The 24263-nt window shown below is 49.1% G+C and overlaps 1 protein-coding gene across 2 annotated transcripts in view; it reads right to left on the bottom strand.

Moving 5' to 3' along the window:
- Nucleotides 1–24263, bottom strand: part of TTC7B (tetratricopeptide repeat domain 7B) — a 270549-nt gene that overhangs the window by 107660 nt on the left and 138626 nt on the right. For both annotated transcript variants that reach the window (XM_068964694.1, XM_068964695.1), the window contains exons 7-9: nt 22875–23047; nt 15386–15449; nt 11485–11622 (exon numbers count right to left, since the gene is read on the bottom strand). In XM_068964694.1, coding sequence (XP_068820795.1) covers nt 11485–11622; nt 15386–15449; nt 22875–23047 — 375 coding nt within the window. The remainder of the gene's footprint in view (nt 1–11484; nt 11623–15385; nt 15450–22874; nt 23048–24263) is intronic.

Raw genomic sequence — 24263 nt, 5'->3', positions numbered from 1 at the left:
ACAGGACGTGCTGACTCCATGCCAACTCCCCCCTTATCAGCCAGAGCCTCACTGTGGGGTTCAAGGAAGGAACGCGTGAAAATGCTCGGAAGACGGACTTCCTGCCAGTCCAGCGGTTAAGACTGTGCTTCCAATTCAGGGGGCTCAGGTTCGATCCCTGGACAGGGAACTAAGATCCCACATGCCACACAGCTCGACCCATAAATAAATATTAATAAATAAATAAAATTTTTAAAATGCTTAGAAGAGTGGCTGGCGCAGAGTAAATTCAATCAGCATGTTGCTGTTGGTGTTGCTTTCATCAGAGAAGCAGATGCTGCTACAGGACCAGGTCTGCTGTGGGGAGCCCCGGGATCGGGGTGCCAGCGGAGGGCAGAGGAGCGTGGGAGGGAGCCCCCAGGCGAGAAAGGGGAGATGAGAGCTGGATGCTGGCCTTTCTCCTCTTCCAGCGCCCAGCGGAGAGACGGTGGAGCAGGCCCAGGGTCCACGTATCCCTGAGTCACCCACACGCAACAGCGGCGCCACCTCCAAACTGTCTCCCTCATGAGAAAAGAAGGCGGGCTTGGCGACAGTTATTATTTCTACCAGGAAAGAGAGGCCCGTTCACTGTCAACATCCTGCTGCCACCTCTCTAAATCCCAGATAACATTCATTTAATACCAAGAATATTTGGGAGAACAGTTATTAGACTCTAGCTGGCATCCTAATCATTTGAGTGGTAGTCAAAATGTCACTTCCAAAATTGTGATTTCCTTTCGGTAGCAAGAGCTCATCCTTTCCCGTGCCCTATTTTGGCTCTTCCTCGATCAGCCATCTCTGAGGGGGCTCCAGGAATGAGAAGTTCTTCTGGCACAAGAAAAGGGTTTAGCGACTGCCTTCCCAGCCCCATGACATGAACCGGGTGCATGGCAGTGACAGCTGTATGATACCACGAGCAAGGAAAAGCCAACGTCTATTTTTGGAATTTGAGGGTGAGCTTCAGCCTCCAAAAACCCATGGGGGAGGGGGGATGGATAAAATAATCAGATACCCCTCAAATTTAGCCTGGAGCTGAAGTCCGAAATCCATCCCTATTAAAACAGAACAATCAGCGCAGTGAACTTCCTTACTCACCTTTGCGGACGTGACGGGCATATCCTAGAAGCTCTCGTAACGTACATTCCTCAGCCAACCAAGTAGGAAGGTTTTCTTTGCTTCATCATAGTTACTTAAGGAGTCAAGTAATTATTGTGACTCCTGGCAGCTGTGTGACAGTTTTTAATAATTGAACATGGTATATGATATTTCATTTTTTTTAACATTAGCGATAAAAAACTAAGCAATTTATATTTCTTAGACCATTACCTTAAATCCATGGATTGACATAATCAGAGAACGTGCTGACCTTTGACATGACCTCTTCCTGCTCATACTTTACTAAGGATGTGGAAACTAAGCCTCAGAGAAGAGACAGAACCTGCCCAGGGTCACACGGTGGCACACCTGAAATCGGAACCCAGGTCTCATGCCGCTCAGCTCCAAGCCCTTATTTCCAAATCAACTAACTGTATTGATAAAAGTAGAAATCAAAGCACAGTTCAAGAGATCAACTCTGCAAAGAGTCTGGGGCCAAGAAAAGCTTCTACAAAGGCAGGCTGCTGGGACTCTCAGCTACATATTTCCAAATCAACTAACTATATTGATAAAAATACAAATTAAAGTACAGTTCAAGAGATCAACTCTACAAAGACTCTGGGGCCAAGAAAAGCTTCTACAAAGGCAGGCTGATGGGACTCTCAGCTACAAATAAAAGTCCTCCCACCCAGCTTTGAGAAAATATAGACAACATCCGTCAAGGCTTGCTCAAGTTTTCTCCCCTTAAGTTGGAAATAAAACTGAGCCAACCCCACATCCATGCCCCCGCTTCCCGTCTCTCTTTTTGCCCTGTAACAGTGACACGGCAGAGGCGTTTCTAGCTCTCTTGCTTTGGCAAATGCTTAAATTGGAGGCCACCGCTGCCCCTGGCCACAGTGGGAGGAGTAGAGAGTGGGTTGTTTTTCAAAGGTCACAGGCTTTACTATAGAGCATGAACACCGGACGCCACCCTCCGGCACGCTCTCCCTCCAGCCATACGAAGCAACTGGGTCGAGTCTGCACGGCGGCGACACTGGAGTTCAAGTATTTTTATTTAGACGCTCTTAATGGGAGAGGCGGGCGTCCCAGGTGGCTCAGTGGTAAAGAAGCCGCCTGCCAATGTGGGAGACGTGGGTTCGATCCCTGATCTGGGAAGACTCCCCTGGAGAAGGAAACAACAACCCACACCCGTTTTCACGCCTGAAAGATCCCATGGACCGAGGAGCCTGGCAGGATACAGTCCATGGGGTCGAGAAGAGTCGGACACGACTCAGCAACCGACCCGCAGCAGTGGCACGGGGAGAGGCCGCCTGTTTTCATCAGGCAGTCCGCCTGCTTGGGCGCATTGGGGAGGCTGGTTCTGCTGGGCACAGCTCTAGACTGACTGCGGGATGCGCTCTCAGTGTTTCCCGTTTTCCATCGTCTGCTGCCAGTCAGCTTGTCATGACTGGAGAAACACTCTTTCCCCTACAGGTGCTTTTTTTCTACTTTTGTTATTTTTATGAGAACAGTGATTTTGTGGGGGGGTTGTTTGTTTACTCTATATCATCAAAATCCAGAATAATGTCTGGTGATAGCTTCTCAGTAAATACTTCCTGAATGAAAAAAGACACAGAGTTTGCACAATGAGTGAAGGGTCCTCAGGGCTCTGTGCAAATACTGCTCCAGCCATTCTTTCACTGAGTAGCTCTCTGCTGTTCTTATACATGAGCCACTTACTCAAGAAATGGGCATTTCATTCCTCAGCCTCCTCCCTCCTCAGCTGCACTCACCTTCTGGTCTTTCTAGCTCCCCGGCTCCGACCACCAGGGACTTCAGAGTGCCCCCGAACATGTGCAAGAGCTAGGGAGGGGAGGAAGGGAGCCCCAGGCTCTCCCCAGGGGTGTGTCTTATACAAAATAGGTGCTCGATGAATGCCTGAATATAGCCCCAGCGTCAGGATCCATTCTCTCAGATGGCCTGCAAGGTGTGTGTGTGTGGCGGGGGCAGGGGGAGGGGCGGGCGGGGGCTGGCACAGAGAAAGAAGGAGGCATTGTGAGAAGCGCAGTGAAATACCAAGAATCCAGAGTTGATGCCATAACAGAAACAATGAAGAGTCAAAGCAATCTTGAAAAAGAGCAGCGCTGGAAAACACAGCTTCCCAATGTTAAAGCTTATCATAAAGGCACGGCAACGAAAACAGTGTGGATTGTCCTAAGAATAAGCACGCAGACCAACAGGGCAGAACGGAAGCCTGGAGATAAACCCACACATCTGCTGCCTAATGGACTGTTGACAAGGGCACCAAATTCAACCAATGGGGGAAAGAATGGCCTCTAAGACAATGTTGCCAGGAAAACTGAATTCCCACATGTAAAAGAATGAAGTCGGAGCCCCACCTGACACCATATACAAAAATTAGCTCAAAATGGGTCAACAAGAAACAGTTTCTTAAAAAATAAAAAAGAAACCATAAAATTCTTATAGGAAAATATAGGTAATAATCTTCGTGACCTTGGATTTGGCAATGGGTTCTTAGATAGGACGCTGCAGCAAGAGCAACACAAGGAAAGAATCAGTACACGAGGCTTCACTGGAGTCGGAAACGTGTGTGAGAATCAGTACACAGGCTTCACTGGGATCGGAAACGTGTGTGAGAATCAGTACACGAGGCTTCACTGGAGTCGGAAACGTGTGTGAGAATCAGTACACGAGGCTTCACTGGAGTCGGAAACGTGTGTGAAAATCAGTACACGAGGCTTCACTGGGATCGGAAACGTGTGTGAAAATCAGTACATGAGGCTTCACTGGAGTCGGAAACGTGTGTGAGAATCAGTACACGAGGCTTCACTGGAATTGGAAACTTGTGTGCATCAGAGGACATTTTCAAGAAAGAGGACAACAACCTGCTGAATGGGAAAATATGTTTGCAAATCATACATCTGCTAAGACTTTCACCTATACTAAATAAAGAACTCCTATAACTCAACAACAAAAAGACAAACAACCCAACTTAAACACAGGCAAACGTCCTGAACAGACGACCGTCCAGACAAAATACACAAATGACGAGTATGCACATGAAAAGATGTTCAACGGCAGTCGTCAGGAGGCAGACACACAGCGAGGTGCCGTTTCCGTTACCAGAATGGCTATAATAAAATGAACCAAAAAACAAAAAAAAAATGCAAGTGTTGGTGAGGAATTCGAATCCTTGTGCCTTTCTGTATGGAATGCAACAATGGTGCCGCTGCTGTAAAAAACAGTTTGGAAGTTCTTCAGAAAGTTAAGAGAGAATTACCATATGACCTGGCAATTTCGCTCTTGATAGAAGAAAACAGGAACTCAGACACGTGTCTACCAGTGTCCACAGCAGCGTCATTCACAATAGCTAAAATGTGGGAACAGTCCACGTGCCCATCAGCAGAAGAATGAACAAAGTGTGGCCCACACACAGTGGAACACTGCTCAGCTGTGAAGAGGAGTGAAGCTTTGAGCTATGCGATCAGATTTATCTTTATGACATTGAACCTTGAAAACACTAGACTACCCGAAATCAGCCAGAAACAAAACATCAGTATTGCATGACTCCATGTATATAATGCACCCAGAACAGGCAAGAGTCACAGACACAGAAATTAGCTGAGAGGCACCAGGTTATGGAAGCTGTGGGAATGGGGAGCATTGCTTGGCAGATAACGAGTTTCTATTTGGGATGACGATCAAGTTTGGAAACAGACATGATAGCTACTCAGCGCTGTGAATCTAGTTAATGCCGCTGAATTATACATGTTTAAAAGGTTAATATGGCATTAAGGCAAAACATTTTTCCCTTGAGGGCCGTAAGAACAATGAAGCTTAATTCAAAAACATATTCATGTTGGTGGGGTTGTAGGTACCAGTGGCCACGCAGTGGCTGAGATTCTTTGCGGCAGGACTGTCGATAACAATGGCGGAGCTGATCCCTCTGGAGGCTGACCCCCAAAGCTGGACCAGAGCTGGGATCCTACCAGTCAGTGCTCAGCCCCAAGTGGGGCCCACCTCTTCCTCTGTGACCCAGTTCCCACGTAGATGACCTTTAACCTTTGGGCCAACCTCTGGAAGCTACACTCATTGCACATCCAGGGACAGGTTACCCCCAAACCAAAGAAAAGCAGGATGAGAATGTCCACTGGTTTTGAAGGACTGGGTGATTCAGCAAGTTGTTACTGGGTGCCTGTAATAAACCAAGGCTTCCCTGGTGGCTCAGCAGTAAAGAGTATGCCTGCAGTGCAGGAGGCACGGGAGACAAGGCTTTGATCCCTGGGTTAGGGAGACCCCCTAGAGAAGGAAATGGCAACCCATTCCAGTATTCTTGGCGGGAAAATCCCATGGACAGAGGAGCCTGGCAGGCTCCAGTCCACGGGGTCACAAAGTAGGACATGACTGAAGAGCCACTTCTGGGAGCCACTTCTCAGACAGGAGGACAGGTGAGCACGTAAACCAAACCACCTGCCCTTCTGTCTCAGAAGTGGCTCCCAGGCCGTCAGGCCGCCCTAACGCCTTCCGGAGACCCTGGCACGCAGGTCAAGGCTGGGTTTCTGCAGAGTGGGGTGCATGACAGACCAAACGCTAATGTAAACTAACAAACAGTCGGCCAGTCAAGCAGGTTTAGTTAGACCTTCAAGTGTTTTTCACGAGGCTCCCTGATTAAATAAGTGTTTGGGGGGCAGGGATGTGTAAATGTCCCTTTGGTACTAGCCAGACATTTCTACCCACAGAACTACAAGAGTTGCTGAGATTTACCATAAACAAATGAACACGAGTTCAGTGGGAAAGATAAAAAATACCATTTCTGTCTTTAAAGCTGCCATGTCTGTGGAGAGGGGATACATACACCCTTCACAAAAGACCCCATAACGTTCCGTTAAAATGGAGCCATTAATAGTCAAGAAACAAGCCTCCTTAGCAGCTTGGGTTCATTCTCAAAAGCAAGGAAAGCGGAGCTTGTTGCTTTACTTTTAATAGCACAGGTTGTCATGCCAACTAGTGCTACTGTTCAAACTGAACGGGGAGAAAAGAAGTGTTCCTTCCTACACAAGCCTTTCAGCAGGGCTCACATGAGTCTTTTGCTTTTTAATTTATTTATTTGGTTGCGCTGAGTCTTAGCTGTGGCATGCAGCACCTAGCTCCCTGACCGGGGGTCGAGCCCGGGTCTCCTGCGTTGGGAGCACAGAGTATTAGCCCCCGGACCACCAGGGCAGTCCCCATGTGAGTCTTTAAGAACACACAGACGCCTAGCACTGCAGGGACGGCGACCATTGCTAGTATTTAGACCTGTCGGGATGAGGGTGGGACGCCCCTTTGGTTTGAATTCCCTCTGTATACCGTGCGCCTCACCCAGGGGCTGGCTGAATAGCGCCCGAGAGAAAGGAGGGCATCGTGTGGGCACACACAGAGGTGGCCCTTCTCGAGATGTGAGAAGAGACTTCTGTCTCAAACAAGAGACAGAGAGGAACGTGGCTCTGCTCCCCAAGTAAGCAGAGTTCTTCTGTTTTTTAATTTTTAGATATTTATTTTTATTTTGGCCATCCTGCTCAGCGGGAATGTGGGATCTTACTTCCGCAACCAAGTACTGAATCCGTGCCCCCTGCGTTAGAAGCATGGAATCTTAACCACTGGACCGCCCCGGAGGTCCCCAAGCACAGCTCTTGAAGGGCAGAGTCTGCACAGCACTTAGAACCCATGCAAAGCTGTCAGTGACAGGAGGGGCGAGGAGGAGACAGGCTGGGAGCCGAGGCAGTCACGCCGGCCTCTTCCTGCTGGCAGGAGGACCTGGGTCAGCGGGTCCTGACGCAGGAGTGCTGCTGTTGCTTGGGGACAAGAAAAGGGAGGAGGGCGAGAGGAGGGGGCGAGCAGGAGGCAAGACTGCCTCTCTCACAGCAGCCTGGTGGTGGTGACTCCTCTGTTCATCAAAGGTCCAGCCGGCACAAAGGTGACCCCTGCGTATCAGGGCCTGGCAACCTGCCTCCACACTTTCCACGCGGTGTCCTCTCCTCCTCCCCGCCCTCCCGCCTCTCTGACCTTGATGGTGAGGCTGTCCCTCTGCTCTTAGATGTTTTGACTCCTCTCAGGCCTTGCGGAGCCAATTCACACACTGGCTGCTGCGATCCTCCCTGGTGACCAGCTGGCCAGCTCCGCCGCACCTGGCCTAGAGCTCTCACCTGCAGTCAACAGGCCTTCACTATCCGGCCTTCTCTAACTGGCTGCCTCTCCACGTGCTTGTTCCTGACGACTGGAAGTTTCCGGAAAGGTCAGGTCACTCCTGTATACTTAGCTGCTTGCCTGGTGCCGGGCAAGTCCTGTGCAGAGTGGCAGGGACAGCCCGGCAGCATGCAGCTGCGGTTTAATGCAATCTACGCGCTGGGCTCTGTTCTGAGCCCTTTGCACGGATTAGCAAACAAGCCTCAGAATGATATGAGATGGGTGTGAGTATTATCCCTGTTTTACAGAAGGCAAGATTGAGGCATAAGAGGTTAATGACTTGCTGGAATTGTATAACTAGTAAGTGGCAAATCAGGAACTCAAGCCCAAGCTCTCCGATTTCAGGGCCTGACACATGAGGTTGCTGATCCAGGACACATGAGGTTGCTGACTTAGGTTTGGGCGTTGAGGTGGCTGGGCTGGGGGGGGTGGTGTCAATGGAGGAGAGAAGAATGACTGGGAATATTCACAATAAAACATCTATAATATTATTCCATTCCTTGAAACTTACAAAGATGTACATGTATTTATTCATTAAAGCATAGGTTCAAAATTATAATGAAACTATTCTGTAACATTATTAAAGGCAAAATTTAGAAATATCCTAAATGACTATAAACCAGAACTGGTTACATAAATTTTAGTACACTCAAACAATGGAATACTATACAGCTATATAAAACGATGAAGTTACATACAGTCACTGCCAATGGGTAAGTGGAAGTATAATAAGCTCAGAAGATCATATACTGGACAATTCTATTCATACGAAATACAGTAAGTCACCCACATATGACCCTTCAAGTGACACACTTTCACAGACGCAAATGTGTGTCCTGTCAGTGCCAAGTGTGAGTGAAGCCGCAGCCTGCCCTCCATCTCCTGCCGCTGATGACCCTTCAACCCCACCATCTCCCGCCTCCTCTCCCTCCTCGTCAGTAACTCTTCCTGCCTGTTCACTCGATGGCCAGCCTCCGTATGCCAGTGGTTGTACGTACTAGTGTTTTCAAGGTACTGTACTGTAAAATTTAAAATGTTTTGCTACTTTTTTTATGTATTATTTGTGTGAAAGGTATTATAAACCCATTACAGTACAGTACTATATAGCTAACTGTGTTAGTTGATATCTAGACTTACGAACATGCTCTCGGAACGGAACTCCTTTGTATGTTGGGGACTTATATTCAAAATAGCTAAATTCACAGAGTCAAAAATCAGATTAGCAGCTGACAGGGCTTGGCAGGAAGGAGAAATGACGAACAAATACTTATGGGGATGGGGTTTCCTTTCAGGGTGATGAAAGTGTTTTGAAATTAGAGGTGATGATTGCCCAATAGCAGGAAAGTATTAAATGCCACTGTATTGAAACTTCTAAAATGGTTAAGTATATGTTTTATAAATTTACCTCGATTAAAAAAAGTTCACTTAGCCTTTTAACCTAAAGTCCTCAGAAAACGGAAGGGCAAATGAGAAGAAGGAAAAAAGAAAGGAAACAGCAGCAAATGAGGGAAGCAGGACAGTTTAAGTAGGACCTGGAGCAAAGGGCAGTGGGGGTGTCCATGCTCAACCAAGGGTGGACCGAGCCCCTGTCCCCAGGAGAGCTCTCCAAAGACAGGCCTGGCCTGCGAGATGCTCTGCATTTTCGCCTTCCTCCCACGACAGCCCTACTTAGATCTGAGACAACGCAGATACCAAATGTTTGCTGGGGAAAGCTCCATCTGCAAGCCCAAGCAGAAATAGCAAGAAAAACTAAGGCCAAGGATTCAAGTCCTTCGTGACTGTATGCAGAACCTGCACGGAGACTGTCCCAACATCAGGCACCCCAGATGGTGACTGCCTGCTGCTTTGGCAGTCTCTTCTTCTGGACTAGGGGTCACTCACCCGCAGGGACCCCACCTTGATCAATACTGCACCCCCAGCCCTAATCACAGCCCCCAGCACAGAATCGGGGCCTGCATATATATGGGATTTTAAAAATGAATGTCCTCCATTTTATATATTTGACCCACTGACTTATGGGTAAAACACTGACACGGCACAAAACTCAAAAGGCTCCAAAGGCTCCCACTGTTCTGCTCCAGCCCCTTCAAGGCAACCCCGCCCCGTCTCCACAGGGTCCGTGTGACCAGTGCAGTGAATTCTGAACCAAGGCTCTGCCAACCAACCAGACTACCCAGCGACTTGGGCGTCAGGGCACGACCACGGGACGAAGCGAGGCGTGGCGTCAAGGTGAAAGCTATCTGGCTGGAAACGCGGTCCCAGGATTCCGCGCCAGGCCGAAGCGCATGCCAGGGAGCCGCCGGCTCACAGAGGAATGCCGCTAGGTGACAGCCGTCCCCCAGAGCCATTCGTGGCACGAGGGTCCGCCCGCGGGCAGGGGCCATCCAGCTCGTCCGCCACCCCGGCCTCCTCACACCTGTTTCGGACACAGGCGAGTTTCAAGCCGGGGGCCGGTTCTGCGGCCCCACGACGGGAGGAGAGCGGTCGTGCAAGCCCCGCGCAGCCTTGGACGCCGAGAGGCTTTCAGCGGTTGTCGGGGCGGGGAGGGGAGTGCCCCTTAGAAGAACTCGGCTGTGAGCTGCGTGGCTCTCTCCCTGGTGGAGGCGGTGGACAGGAACTCAGCCGGCCAGGAGGAGAGGGTCCCTGGCAGGCGAAGCCCCCGGGGTGATGAAGAAGCCGGGCCCACCCCCAGCCTGGGACGCGCCCGGTGTGCACCTCGGGACAGGAGCACCCGGACTCAGCGCTTCATCGGAGCCCGTTTGTGAGGGGCTTTTTTTTTCCCTGAAGCCTGAGTAACCGTCGCCCTGTATAGTCACCAAACCGAAGGCTAAAAAAAGATGGGAGCCACGCAGGCTCGTCTGTTCCCCGAGGCTCCTGCCTAAAGCGGCGGGGCAGCGGCGGGCTGCAGGGTGAGCCGGGCGCCCGAGCGACGTCAGCCAATCTGTTACAGTATTTCATTCCCCGTCCGCGTGCCCAGGGGCTGGGGCAACGCGCATAAATTCAGAAGAAACAAGATAAAACGTGGAAAGGTTCATTTGAACAAAAGGAGTGGTTTTTCTTTCCTCCTGTTCTTTTTACTCCTCTGGGGAAGAGATAAAATGATCCTGTGACTAAGTTAGCCTCTCGGGGGTAGATTTGGTGTCCTGGGCAGTCCCTCAATAACGCATAAGCATGGCCTCCGACTAACCAGCTTCTCCGAAACTGTAAAACAGTCCAGCTTCCAGCCTGAACGCCTCTCAGCAGCGGAGGGAATGAGGCGGCAACACCTGTAAGCAACTGGGGTCTCCTCAGAATGAGCGAAAGACTACACACAAAGGCACCGCCCACTCTCCCTTAAGCCTCTTCCGGCTCACTCAGCGCACCCCGTGCCGGAAGTGCCGGCTCACTGGACGCACGCGGTCCCGGAAGTCCCGGATCACTTGACGCACCCTGGGCCGGAAGTCCCGGCTCACTCAGCCCACCCCGTGCCGGAAGACCCGGCTCACTCGACGCACGCGGTCCCGCAAGTCCCGGATCACTCGACGCACGCTGTCCCGGAAGTCCCGGCTCACTCAGCGCACCCTGGGGCGGAAGTGCCGGCTCACTGGACGCACGCGGTCCCGGAAGTCCCGGATCACTCGACGCACCCTGGGCCGGAAGTCCCGGCTCACTCAGCCCACCCCGTGCCGGAAGACCCGGCTCACTCGACGCACGCTGTCCCGGAAGTCCCGGCTCACTCAGCGCACCCTGGGGCGGAAGTCGCCAGTGCGCCAGTAGTTATGCCACAATACTTGACATAAAATAAAACCAGCTTTACAAGGAAATTAATATCACAGATGGGAGAATGGGGATCAGCATGGAAATCACACTGAAAAAGAAACTGCCTGAGAAACGCTTGCTTTCTCTTACAGACAAACTCACCCCCAGTGGGTTTACGGACCACCGGTAGGAAGTGAGCACTGGTGAATCCCACTGTCACATTGTGCAGCCTGATCCGCATTTTGCAGAAAAGGAAACCAAAGTTAGATGAGGGGCCCGAGTGTACATGGCTGCCAGTGAGGGGGGCGGGGTGTGTGTGTGTGTGTGAAGACCAGGTCGCCCAGCTCCTCCAGCACTCACACCACCAGCACCACCCACTGCCTGGAAGTCAACCAGACTCAAGGGCTGTACCTCTGACAGCATCTCATACTGGCCTCTTCTTCCAAGAGCAATGGTCAGTAAATCATAGACCACAGATGCACTCTGTAAACTGATGAGACGGTCGCTCTTGTGCTCAGGTATCCTGCTCAGCACAGCGTCACGGTTGGCCTGAAAACAACACGGAAGAGAGAAGCAGATGGTGAGCTGGCCGTGCACACAGCTATCGCTTTGTGCAGGGAAGCCATTCAGGGCCTGCTGCCCCTAAGAGCTTGCCGAGGGCCTGGGGACAAGGGCACGAGTGAGTAAGGGGTCGTTTACTCAAGATCCCCAGAGCACCGCAGGACTCAGAAGGCCTGGAGGGCACTTGCCCGCATTGCGAGGCGTCTGGAGGAAGCTTCAGGAGCGGATGCCAAGCACAGTGGTTTCTCCTGGGCTCAGGCTCACAGCCAGCCACGCAGCAGACACAGCTGTGCTTGAGGGCAGCAGAATCGTCCATCAGATGAAGCCCTGCTGTGTCTCAATTATGGATCCTGCTTGTCCTCTACATGAAAAAGCAGGAGAAAATCCCCAGCCCCACACTTCCTATTGCCAAACGCTGTTATCAGGGCACATCAGTCCTACAGAGATGTATCGTCCTTTTCATCTCTCACCCAAGCAACATTCAAATCTCTGTGTGATAGCTTCACTGGAAAAGACTACAAAGACTCATTCAACTTTGTTCAGGGGAGCACAGAACAGATGTAGAAGAAAAAGTAAGACGCAAACAGACTTTGGTTTTAAAAGATGTTAGTGCAGAGGGCTCAGGAGAACAGGGAGGCTTGTCTGTTTCACACCCCCACTGCTCAGCACAGGAACACCGCAGGCGCATTCGAGCTTGTTCGTCTGATTCATCTAGAAATCAACTGCTCTCCATGGCAACTTGTTTTCATTACTTTTGCAATCACTCCGCCGATTCCTCCAAACACATCACGTGTACTCGAGACTCTAGACGTAGCTCATTTTCCTTTTCTCCCTAACGGAGTTCGGCACCAATGAAGTTAGACTTGGCCTGTCTTCTTTCCCCTTCTAATTAACAGAAGGCTCCAGACCTATCCACCCCTAGGAACACAGAAAGGGCCCTTCCATTTTCCCTGTGAAACTGGCTCTCGAGGGACCAGGGTCACTGGTTCCGGCAGCCCAACGTCTACCTTCCAGCCTGACACTGGGAAAGGCCGTGCACACACCTTCTCGATCGCTGATGAGACGGACACTTTCTTCTGTGTGAGTCCAAGGCACTGACCTGTAGCCTCCTGTCAGCACTTACTCATTTTAGAACTCCTTCCCCTTAAATGTCAAAGACAAATAAGAAATATGTGAGACAGGCCACTTCCTACAAAGTGAGTCATCTCTTATGGAGACAAGCCTGCTTTTGAAAATTTCATTGTAAGTTTGTCTGGTTAGGAATGCCTTTGGAGCGAACAAAAGAAGCTGTGAGGGAAATAGGGCCTGCTATCAGTGGTCTCATTTGATTTATTTGCTCCAAATGTTCCATACTGAGACCAACCTGAGAGAGAAGGGAACACAACAAAACATTATTTAAGAAAGGTTTTCAGGTTATGCCAAATGCGTTCCTTTTTTCTTTTTAAAGAGAAAGTCTATCAGTGCCTTTTGATTAAAAAGGTACAGTACAGAATCTCAAGCAGGTCCACAAATAATCAATATCCCAGAATGCTGTCTCAGTGGTAATTGTGCTAAAATACAGTTCTGATAACTCCCTTCTCCTGGAGAAACTAATTTGATTTGAGGTAAGAACACAGTTCAACTCCAAATGAGTTCTTGTAGGCGGAGGGACCATTGACAAATTTATGTTTCTAAGTTAAAATCAGGACCAGAGGAGAATACAATTTTCTCAGACACACACACACATACACAACACAGCAATTCTCATTTTGGTTCTGAAATTGAGCACATCTATTTTCTGTCTAAAAACTGGAAGAAAAAAAAAATCAAGGGACATGAAAAAAGGCTTCCAAAGGCAACTCAATTTAGACTTCTACCTACGTACCCATGGAAGGATCTACAGGGAAAACATAGCCGTCCTGGTTATTTACTGTCATCGTTTGGATTTCATCACCCTCTGAAGAGATTTTCTGGAAATTAAATACGACAGAGTCGAATTTGACTGCCTCCAGGGGATCCGAAATTTGAGTATTATTATAGAGTCTGTCGCTGCAGTGAGGAAGCAGGAGAGTTAGATGTCTACTCTGAGGGCATGCCTTCTAGAGACGTCGCCAGCTTCCCCAAATTCCAAACTGCAGCGCGCACAGCCTGACAACAGAACACAGTATTTTCAATCAGCACTGTCCAAGAGGGCGGAAGTGCACGGTCACTATGCTCTCAGACTGTTCCACTGCCACTAACCGAGATTGCCCAAAGGAAGCTAAATGGCAGGTTGTGCAGAGCCCCATGAAGAGGGGGGAATGCAGTGGCGCTCCCCCCGCCCCATCCACCTGCCACGGGACTGACGACCGAGCGCAGCGCGACCCGCTCGTCTGAATGCCAGTTACAGGAGCCCACGGGCGCGGCCTGTGCCAAGGCGGAGGAGAGCATGTAAATGACACCATCCGCAGTCACCAGCTGACAGTCAGGGAAAGATGAGCCATGGAGGCGACCTGTATCCTTCAGAGGAAGTGGGGCCAATGACGTCAAAGGGCTTCCAAATAAAAAGATGCGGTAACTCAAGCAGTCTCCCTGTTGTAAACATCTCAGGGCCATTTCACAGAAAAAGAAAACCAAAGCTTTAAATTAAGGCAAGAAAGCTACCCTCCCTGCCCAACCCCAGCCTCTTCTGCCCCTTCTTCACTCAGCACCCGTTTCTAAGTCTTCTTCCCCGGAGGATATTTCATGCTTCCGCTTAAACTGTAAGCTTGGAGTACAGGGGCACTTCTTTTGCTTTAGTCACACCTTGTTTTTCTCCTTGTTTCCCTCCTGCCTGCCCAGCAGGTTGGGAGTTATGGAAGGAGACAGAATGTCTGCTGGAAGGAGCAGGAGGCCACTGAAGGGCGCCTCCAGTCCCTCGTCTAAATGAGTAGGTGGGCACAGGACCTTCCAAGCCCCGGGCTTGCTGTTCTGCTCAGGTGCTCAGCACACGTCATTTAAGTGCCAACTACTTAAGTAGTTAAGTGCTAACTACTATGACCCATATTACTCTGGCATGCTTCAAGCTGGGCCGTCACACCTGGCGACGTGCTAAGAAGAAACCCAGTAAATGATGAATGATGAAATTCTAGACCTAAATTCGATCTTCTGGCCAAACACTAAGAAAACATCTCAGAGGAATCTGATGGTCTGGCAAAAACTCCCTCCCAACAGCAGAGCCGGGTAACAGAGTGGGCTCCCCTGGCCTGGGACTCTGCAATGCCTGGGGAACAGGTAGGGGGTTGGAGAGAGGACCTGGGCCGGAACACAAGGCAGGGTCATCAGGCTGCTGCTATGGAAACCAGAGGTTCAATACAGCCAGTGTTTCACCCCCCAATTCTCCCTCCCAAGGCAAATGAAGAAGGCTCATAAAGGCTGACCCTTGAGGGCTTCTCCCCAACCCCCCATTTAAGGTTCCCTTGATGGTCATTTTAGCTGTAGTTACCCATATGCAACTGTGTTCTTGTTCAAGCAGTACTCTGTGGATAAATGAATGAACTCAGATGCCTGCTAATTGCTAAGGGAAAGAGGAGCTTTATGCTTCAGGCCAACCCAGGGCCATTTCTAGCCAGCCCAAGAATTAGAAACACCTCCCTTTAAACCACTGTAGTTATTTTTCCCACCAGGTATCCCCTTCAGAAAGTGCTCTTCTTGTTTCTGCAAAGAAAGAGTCACTGTCCTGATGGGGTCACCGTATCAAAACAGGGACTAAAGGAATAGGGGAAAGAAAAATGCAAAGACACCTTCTACTCACCATTGACTCACTAATCAGCAGTAACAACAGGGCTTCTTCAGTATTTTCTTGAGGACAAAAAATGCTGTATAAAGAAAACTCACTTTGATATACGGCAATTTCAAAGTAACACACAATATGTAACCAAGAGCAGGACTGAATGCTAACAGCTCCTAGATTCTTACACAGTATAGAACCCATGAGAAATGCTGGATGACGGACACTTGAATCAATGTGTTTACTTCTGTGGTAATCTATGGAACTTACACATTTTAGCTATGCATTTAAATAGCAGGTAACAGGGTAAAGCTGTAGAGACCAAGTTAAAAGCCCAAGTAACATTTGTGACTATTACAGGGGCAGAAATTTTGATAAGTACAAACTGACATTGTCTCAATAACACAGACTCTCTCCTAAACCCATTATGAGTTATCAACTGCAGACATTTCAGTACACGGTACTCTTCTTATATCTTACTTGCTAGCTGGCATATTGTATATTGTCATTTCAATGAAGTAGGAGATTGGAAGCAATTTTAGAGTTTGAATAATTCCTAGGATACTGTAAGAGTTTCATGAGCTAAGTGAGCTATCTTACAGAAACACATATGCTGTATTTTGGGGTAACATACAAGAACTGTCTTATTAATCAATTTTATGGAATTTGGCTAGACTCGACATCTTGGATTAAAAGGAAAGGCTTTCAGGCTCAATGTTGCTCAGGATTATAGAACAATAAAAACCAAACATAACTCTGACCTCCATTCTCTATATCATATTTTTTTTCTGATTTGAGTATTTTAAAAGACTTCCTGCAATTTTCTCCATTCTCAACCTCTAGAACCCTTGAGTGGAACTGTGAGCTGCATCACAAGTTGGGCCACACTTGACTCTTGTTTTGTGGAATGCTAGCAGAGTGCAGGAAGAATGGTTAGGGACTCGCCCGCTGGCCATTGGTCAAGGCTGCGGGGGCACAGGCTCAGTCCCTGGCTGGGGAACTAAGACCCTGCATGCTGTGCAGCAGGGCCAAAAAGAGACGTTACCTTGGTTAAAAACAAACAAACTCCTGGATTTTCAGAGATGACTAAAGAAAGACTAAATTCACACCTTCCCAGGTGCTGCGACATTTAACTTAAGAGAAGGGGTGAGGCCCCCTGCCACCCTCAAACGGTCAAAAAATGTTTTCCAAATGATTCTAAACACTTGTTCTCTTTTAAGTGCCGGCAAGTTCTGTGCTGCGTCAAAGACCACGAGGAGTTAGGGAAGCACAGTGACTGAGACTTTACGACTCGGACTCCCTGGACGTGAGGAGACCACCTGTGGGACGGTGCCTGTTGCTCTTTCAGGACTAAGATTTTTAAAAAGGGCCTGTGGGCTTCAGGGCAGCAAGGGAGAAACAGGCATAGAGAACAGACCTGCGGACATGGGAGAAGGGGAGATGAATGGAGAGAGTAACGCGGAAACGTACAGGGCCGTGTGTGACACAGATAGAATGGGAGCGTGCTGTGCGACTCGGGGAGCTCAGGCCGCAGGCTGGGGTGGAGGAGACGGGAGGGGGTCCGGGAGGGAGGGGACGTGGGTGTGCCTGTGGCTGATTCTTGTTGAGGTCTGACAGAACACCGCAGAATTCTGTAAACCAATTATCCTGCAATTTAAAAAAATTTAAAAAGGGGGGGGTGCCTGTGAGCAAGGAGTGAGATTCTAGAATCTGCAGTGACCTCATTTGAGAGGTAGCTTTAGGTGCCTTGGGTTTTTACAAGAGAGAACACTTCTTTCCCCTTAAATTCAGAAATAGAGCCTACAGGCTTTGAATCCAGAATGCTCGTGTGAGTGAGTGTGTGTGGTGTGCGAGTGTGTGCATCCAGCCATCAGCTCCTGACATTCTGGTTCATGTTCACATGCAACTGGGGCCTCACAAAAAAAAAGTAACATTAAGCTTTTTTTCTTTTTTTGCCCCATAGCTAGCCAGTTCTGCATTGTCCAGACTAACTGAAAAGAGAGAGAGCCCATGCTAACTGTGACTTAACACCAGCAAACCGAGTCCAAAATAAGCCCCAGATTCCATCTGCGCCGTCTAGGCTGCCTGGATGTGAGGCTGTGTTATTTTAACCAGAGCTGCTAACAAGTAGCACGTTAACTGATTCTAATTCTACTTCCTCCACCCTTCCTGTACCCTCTACCCTTTCCAAGGCAGGCAAGATGGGTCCCCAGGGGCGCTGCAAAGCTCCGAGGACCCGCAGGAAGAAGCGGGGAGCAGAGGAGGGGAAGGACAGTTTTCAGAGATGCACCTGCAAGGCTGCACACTGCAGTTTACCCCCGCCAATTACGAATCCTCTAGACCTATTTCTGGCTGTTCTTTCCCTCTTCCCTGTGGAGCGCAGGGTGGACAGTGAAAACTTCTGGGCTCTCCTTTTGTGATGTTGTCCTCAAGGGGAGGTCCTGGGGCCCCCAGGCCTCAGGCTGTGGAGCTGGGAAACTGCGGCCTTAGATCTGGAGGAAGGTGATGGAAGAGCTGACCATTTATCCCTTTGGTTCGGCCATCAAGTAGTTATCAGGACCCTTCAATGTCCCCATCGCTGTCCTTCAGACACAGCATCCTCATCCTTACCAAAAGCCTCTGCGTTGGTTGCCAGGAGGTTCCGACCTGTATTTAGGACGCCAGGGTAATTGCTTTCTCCTCTGAGGCCTGCAGAGGAGTTTGGCACGATGTATGGCACTCCATGGGGTCGCACAGAGTCGGACACAACTGAAGCGACTTAGCAGCGGCAGCAGCATGGCACGCCTAGTGTTCAAAAAATCATCATCTACTTCCTGGCACAAAACAGTGGCTTCTAGCCTCCTTCTTTACTTTGTGCTAATTATCTAATCTAATGTGCATTTCCTTATCTAAGCCACCTCAAGTGCTCCTTACGAAGAGAAACACAATGGAAGAAAGAAAATGAAGCAAACGCGTCCATGTTAGGAAGAAGTAAAAGTGTATTTGCGGATGACATGATCTTGCATATAGAAAATCCCAAGGGATCTAAAAAACTATTCGAACTAATAAACCAGTTCAGCGGGACTTCAGCATACCCTATCAATACAGACAATCGATTTTATTTCTATATACTTGCAACAAACAACCCCCAAATAAAAGTAATAGTAGCAACCCCATTTATGGCAGGATTGAAAAGAACAGCAACAAACCGAAACACCCTCAGACAAGTTTACAGAAGAAGCGCAGACAGCGTGCCTTGAAAGCTTCAAATTGTCGTCCAAAAAATTAAAGAGAAATGGAAAGACATTTCCTGGTCACGAAGACTTAATATTGCCAGGATGGTGTGCATAAGTGCTAAATCACGTCAGTCGTCTCCGACTCTTTGTGACCCCATGGACTGTAGCCGGCCAGGCTCTTCTATCCATGGATTCTCCAGGCAAGAATACTGGAGTGGGTTGCCATGCCCTCCTCCAGGGGACTTTCCCAACCCCAGGATCGAACCCACGTCTCTTAAGCCTCCTGTACTGGCAGGCGGGTTCTTTACCACTAGCACCACCTGGGAAGCCCTGTTAAGATGGCAACACTCCTCAAATTTATCTACAAGTTAGATTCATTTCCTATCATGATCCTAGTTGCCCTTTTTTGTTTTTTGCAGAAATAGACCAAATGATCCTAAAATTCACGTGAAAATATAAGGGTTTGGGGGGAAAGCAGGCTAAGGGGTGCTTATTAGCAGCAAATAAACGAGAAGGAATACCATGGAAGAAAGAAAATGAAGCAAAAGGCGTCTATGTTAGGAAGAAGTAAAACGGTATTTGCGGACGACATGATCTCGTATATGGAAAACCCCAAGGGAGCTTTGGGGGGTTTATTTGGGGGGCAATAAAAATGTTCTAAATTTGACCACAGCGACGAGCAATGTGACTCTGTTAAAAGCCATATTAAACTGCACTGTACACTTTAAATGAGCGAATTGTACAGCGTGTGAACTAGATAGCAACAAAACATTAATAAAAATGACCATGTGTATTTGTGTGAAATGAAATTTGTGCCTCAATAACCATTCACGGTATAGGAATCTCCCCTTTAACGAATAACTCCATTTAACTCGATCGATGTTTTGCCTTCGTAACTCTGTACAGATGGGGAAGCTGATGTATGGCAAAGACCGGGTGGTTCCGGAAAGAAGAGAGACACGGCCGGCACTCTGAGCTTTGCTTCCTTCAAGGGGTGAGGCCACACTGGAATAGCACCCAGACAGACACAGAGCTTCATCCACATGGCAAACTTGACTGGGGGGGGAAGCACGAGCTGGAGTCTTCAATATACTGGGCTTATGAAGCATCTAAAGCAGAGGAAAAATCTAGAGTCTATTTTTAAGGCTTAAAAACATTACCTAAAAAAGAATCTCAGTCCTGCTGCTAAATAGCTCATAATAAGGGGTCAGCATTTAACAAGTGAGAGTTTGAGAACTGTTAGAACAGATGTTCTATGAATCCAGATAAGGAGTAAGGAACGCAGGAGAAAGTTAAGAAATTGCTCACTAGTCTGAATCCATACAAGAAATGCAAATTGAACAAGATCACGAGAGAGAGAAAGGCCAGGGTCAGTTTAAGAAGACTGAGAGGCAGTGGCCAGTGGCCACAGGACTGGAAAAAGTCAGTTTTCATTCCAATCCCAAAGAAAGCCAATGCCAAAGAATGCTCAAACTACCGCACAATTGCACTCATCTCACATGCTAGTAAAGTAATGCTCAAAATTCTCCAAGCCAGGCTTCAACAATACGTGAACCGTGAACTTCCAGATGTTCAAGCTGGTTTTAGAAAAGGCAGAGGAACCAGAGATCAAATTGCCAACATCCGCTGGATCACGGAAAAAGTAAGAGAGTTCCAGAAAAACATCTATTTCTGCATTATTGACTATGCCAAAGCCTTTGACTGTGTGGATCACAAGAAACTGTGGAAAATTCTGAAGGAGATGGAATACCAGACCACCTGACCTGCCTCTTGAGAAACCTATATGCAGGTCAGGAAGCAACAGTTAGAACTGGACATGGAACAACAGACTGGTTCCAAATAGGAAAAGGAGTGCGTCAAGGCTGTATATTGTCACCCTGCTTATTTAACTTCTATGCAGAGTACATCATGAGAAACGCTGGGCTGGAAGAAGCACAAGCTGGAATCAAGACTGCCGGGAGAAATCTCAGTAACCTCAGATATGCAGATGATGCCACCCTTAATGGCAGAAAGTGAAGAGGAACTAAAGAGCCTCTTGATGAAAGTGAAAGTGAAGAGTGAAAAAGTTGGCTTCAAGCTCAACATTCAGAAAATGAAGATCATGGCATCCGGTCCCATCACTTCATGGCAAATCGATGGGGAAAAGGTGGAAGCAGTCAGAGACTTTTTTGGGGGGCTCCAAAATCACTGCAGATGGTGACTGCAGCCATGAAATTAAAAGACGCTTACTCCTTAGAAGGAAAGCAATGACCAACCTGCTGGTGCTGCTGAGTCACTTCAGTCATGTCCGACTCTGTGCAACCCCATAGACGGCTGCCCACCAGGCACCCCCGTCCCTGGGATTCTCCAGGCAAGAACACTGGAGTGGGTTGCCATTTCCTTCTCCAGTACATGAAAAGTGAAAAGTGAAAGTGAAATCGCTCAGTCATGTCCAACTCTTAGCAACCCCATGGACTGCAGCCCCCCAGGTTCCTCCGTCCATGGGATTTTCCAGGCAAGAGTACTGGAGTGGGGTGCCATCACCTTCTCCATGACAAACGTAGACAAAAAGCAGAGACATTACTTTCCCAACAAAGGTCCATCTAGTCAAGGCTATGGTTTTTCCAGTGGTCATGTATGGATGTGAGAATTGGACTGTGAAGAAAGCTGAGTGCTGAAGAATTGATGCTTTTGAACTGTGGTGTTGGAGAAGTCTTGAGAGTCCCTTGGACTGCAAGGAGATCTAGCCAGTCCATCCTAAAGGAGATCAGTCCTGGGTGTTCATTGGAAGAACTGATGCTGAAGCTGAAGCTCCAATACTTGGCCACCTGATGGGAAGAACTGACTCACTTGAAAAGACTCTGATGCTGGGAAAGATTGAAGGCAGGAGGAGAAGGGGACGACAGAGGATGAGATGGCTGGATGGCATCACCGACTCAATGGACGTGGGTTTGAGTGAATTCTGGGAGTTGGTGATGGACAGGGAGGCCTAGCGTGCTGCAGTCCATGGGGTCGCAGAGTCGGACACGACTGAGTGACTGAGCTGACTGACCGAGAGGCAGTTACCCTGAGAAGCGCTGTCCCCCGAAGCTGCAGGGCGGTGCTCAGAAGCCTCAGCCGCGACAACCCTCCAGTCCCCGCGGCTGTCCGCTCCCCGGGGCCTCAGAGGCAGCAGCCTGCGGGCTCTCAGCCATTCTCCCGCTGCGCAGTGACTAAAGGTGTCCTCTTTCCCTCACGGCGAGGTTCTGAAAAGCCACCGAGCCTCGGTCTTGTAGGAACAAAGGCGGGAAGGAAGGCTCCGAGGGGAGGAGTCGGGAATGAGTCAAGCCTGGTCCTGTCTTCCTGCCGCCTCGGGGCCTCTCCCTGTCTCCTGCCTACTCCTTCCCGAGGGGGAAAGCCCAGATGGAGCCCGGCCTGGACCCTTACCCCGTCATCCTCAAAGGTGATCCAGTCCCAACTTCAAAACTGGAAACAGTGAACACTCTACAGAGACATCACCTTTCAATCACTTGTAAATTATTAATCATTTGTTAATTAGTTAATTCTCCTTCTTCTTACAGCTAAATCGGTTTAAAACAAATTTTTAAACAAAGGATCAAGGAATTGCTGAGGAAAAGAAAAAAAAGTAAATTCTGGCTTACTAATAACTTTGTATGATGCTGAAGTTCTTGTAATAATCTGAATGAAAATCCCAAAACCAACAGTGAAGGCTGAGAATAGCAACCAAGCTATTTTAGATGAGAATGAGAGCATTTTCCTACTTGAAAGGTCCCCACTAGTGCATGGATTTTGCTGAAGTTATGAAAAATAAAGAGGTATCTTTATTAAACTGGTAAATTAGACTTGCTCGTCTGGTTCTCTTTCAGGGGAGAAAAAACCTACGCTTGAACTTCTATATGTCCTTGTGTGTGTGTGTGTGTGTGTGTGTGTGTGTGTGTGTGTGTGCGCGCGTGTGTGTGTGTGTGTGTGTGCGCGCACACGCGCGCGCGCTAAGGTGCTTCAGTCATGTCCGACCCTTGTGTGTGTGTGTGTGTGTGTGCGCGCACGCGCGCGCGCGCTAAGGTGCTTCAGTCGTGTCCGACCCTTCGTGACCCGTGGACTGTAGCATCAAGCTCCTGTGTCCATGGGATTCTCCAGGCAAGAACACTGGAGTGGGCTGCCGTGCCCTCCTCCAGGGGTCCTTCCTGACCCAGGGATCGAACGGGGGCCTCTTATGTCTCCTGCACTGGCAGGCAGGTTCTTAACCACGAGCACCACCCGGGAGGCCCAAAGTCTCCCTCCCATCCCCTAACCTCCAAGCGAGACAGCGGTTCCCTTACTTCTCTCCTGAGTAGACGCGGGCTTTCCGGGTGAGGGTGTAGGTTTTCGTGTTTGCTCCTTTCCGGAGAGGATCGTCCAGGGGCGACTGGCATGGCGGATCCTCCAGAGGGTTCCAGTAGCTCTGCTCACACATACCCCGCAACAAGATCTCCGCCAGCTGCCTGGCTATCGTCTGGGGACACGAAGGAGCAAAGGGACAGTCGTGAGTCTGCGCCGTGCCGCTCGCTGCGCCGTTCACTCATTCTCTCGCTCGTTCAGCAAATACTTCTCAGCCATCTTTGTCATCACTATTCCAAGACTCATTAACAATTTCTACTATGATGAAAATTCTCCAGTTGATGACAGCAAAAATAAAATATGATACACTAAGATATTTCAAACACTTAAAAAACAGATAACCTCATGCCCTGCAAATGCTGCCCTGCTTCTGTTATACTCTGGAACACTAAACATGTTTTGGACCTGAAATTTTTAGTTAAGCTCTTTTCCAAAAGCTCTTATATTAACTAAATAATAGGTGAACTGCAAATATTTTCATCACTGCCCAACTGATGCCTGCTGAAGCCTGAAGTTGGCAGAAAGCCAGAACTCAACCGAGATGATGTAATCCCTGAAAAACATCTCTTTGTTGATGATAAGAGGATGTCTGCTGCAGATTTTTAGAACGTCTTCCTTCTTAGGCGTGCCAAGGACAAGCCCTATGTGTCCCCGCCCTGGCCCTCAGCACCTGAGACCCTGACCTGCTCCCACTGGCCAGGTGCAGAGAGGGCAAAGTGGGAGCTATGGATACTGTCAAGAAATACATTTTTTCAAAGCCAGGTAGACATCTCTTTTCTCACTATGAAAACTCGGAAATATCTGAGTCTTGTCCTAGATTAGACGCAGGTTGGCGTGTTTTCCTAACGCTATAGCTCTGCTGCCTGGAACAGCGCCGTGGGTGTGAGCCTGCTACGTCACTCAGTCCTGTCCGGCTCCTTGCGACCCTCCGGACTGTGGCCCGCCAGGCTCCTCTGTCCATGGGATTCTCCAGGCAAGAATGCTGGAGCGGGCTGCCGTGCCCTCCTCCAGGGGATCTTCCTGACCCAGGGATCGAACTCGCGTCTCTTACGTCTCCTGCATTGGCGGGTTCTCCACCGCCAGCGCCACCTGGGAAGCCCGAATAGCGCCGCGGACGATGTGCTGCGGGCAGGAGAGAAGGCAGCTGCTAAGAAGAACTGTGCTAACTGATGTCCTCATCATCTCCCAGTGGCAAAGAGGAAAGAAGAGCTGTGCTGACTGATGTCCTCATCATCTCCCAGTGGCAAAGAAGAGAAATTAAAAAAAAAAAAAAATCCCTCTGAAACTAGAAGGAGTGCGTTGCAGGGTGATCCCGGCGGCCTCACACTCGG

This window comes from Capricornis sumatraensis, chromosome 2 (assembly GCF_032405125.1).
Source record: "Capricornis sumatraensis isolate serow.1 chromosome 2, serow.2, whole genome shotgun sequence".
In the NCBI taxonomy this organism is placed as follows: domain Eukaryota; kingdom Metazoa; phylum Chordata; class Mammalia; order Artiodactyla; family Bovidae; genus Capricornis; species Capricornis sumatraensis.
This window is presented reverse-complemented; position numbering and strand designations above follow the sequence as displayed.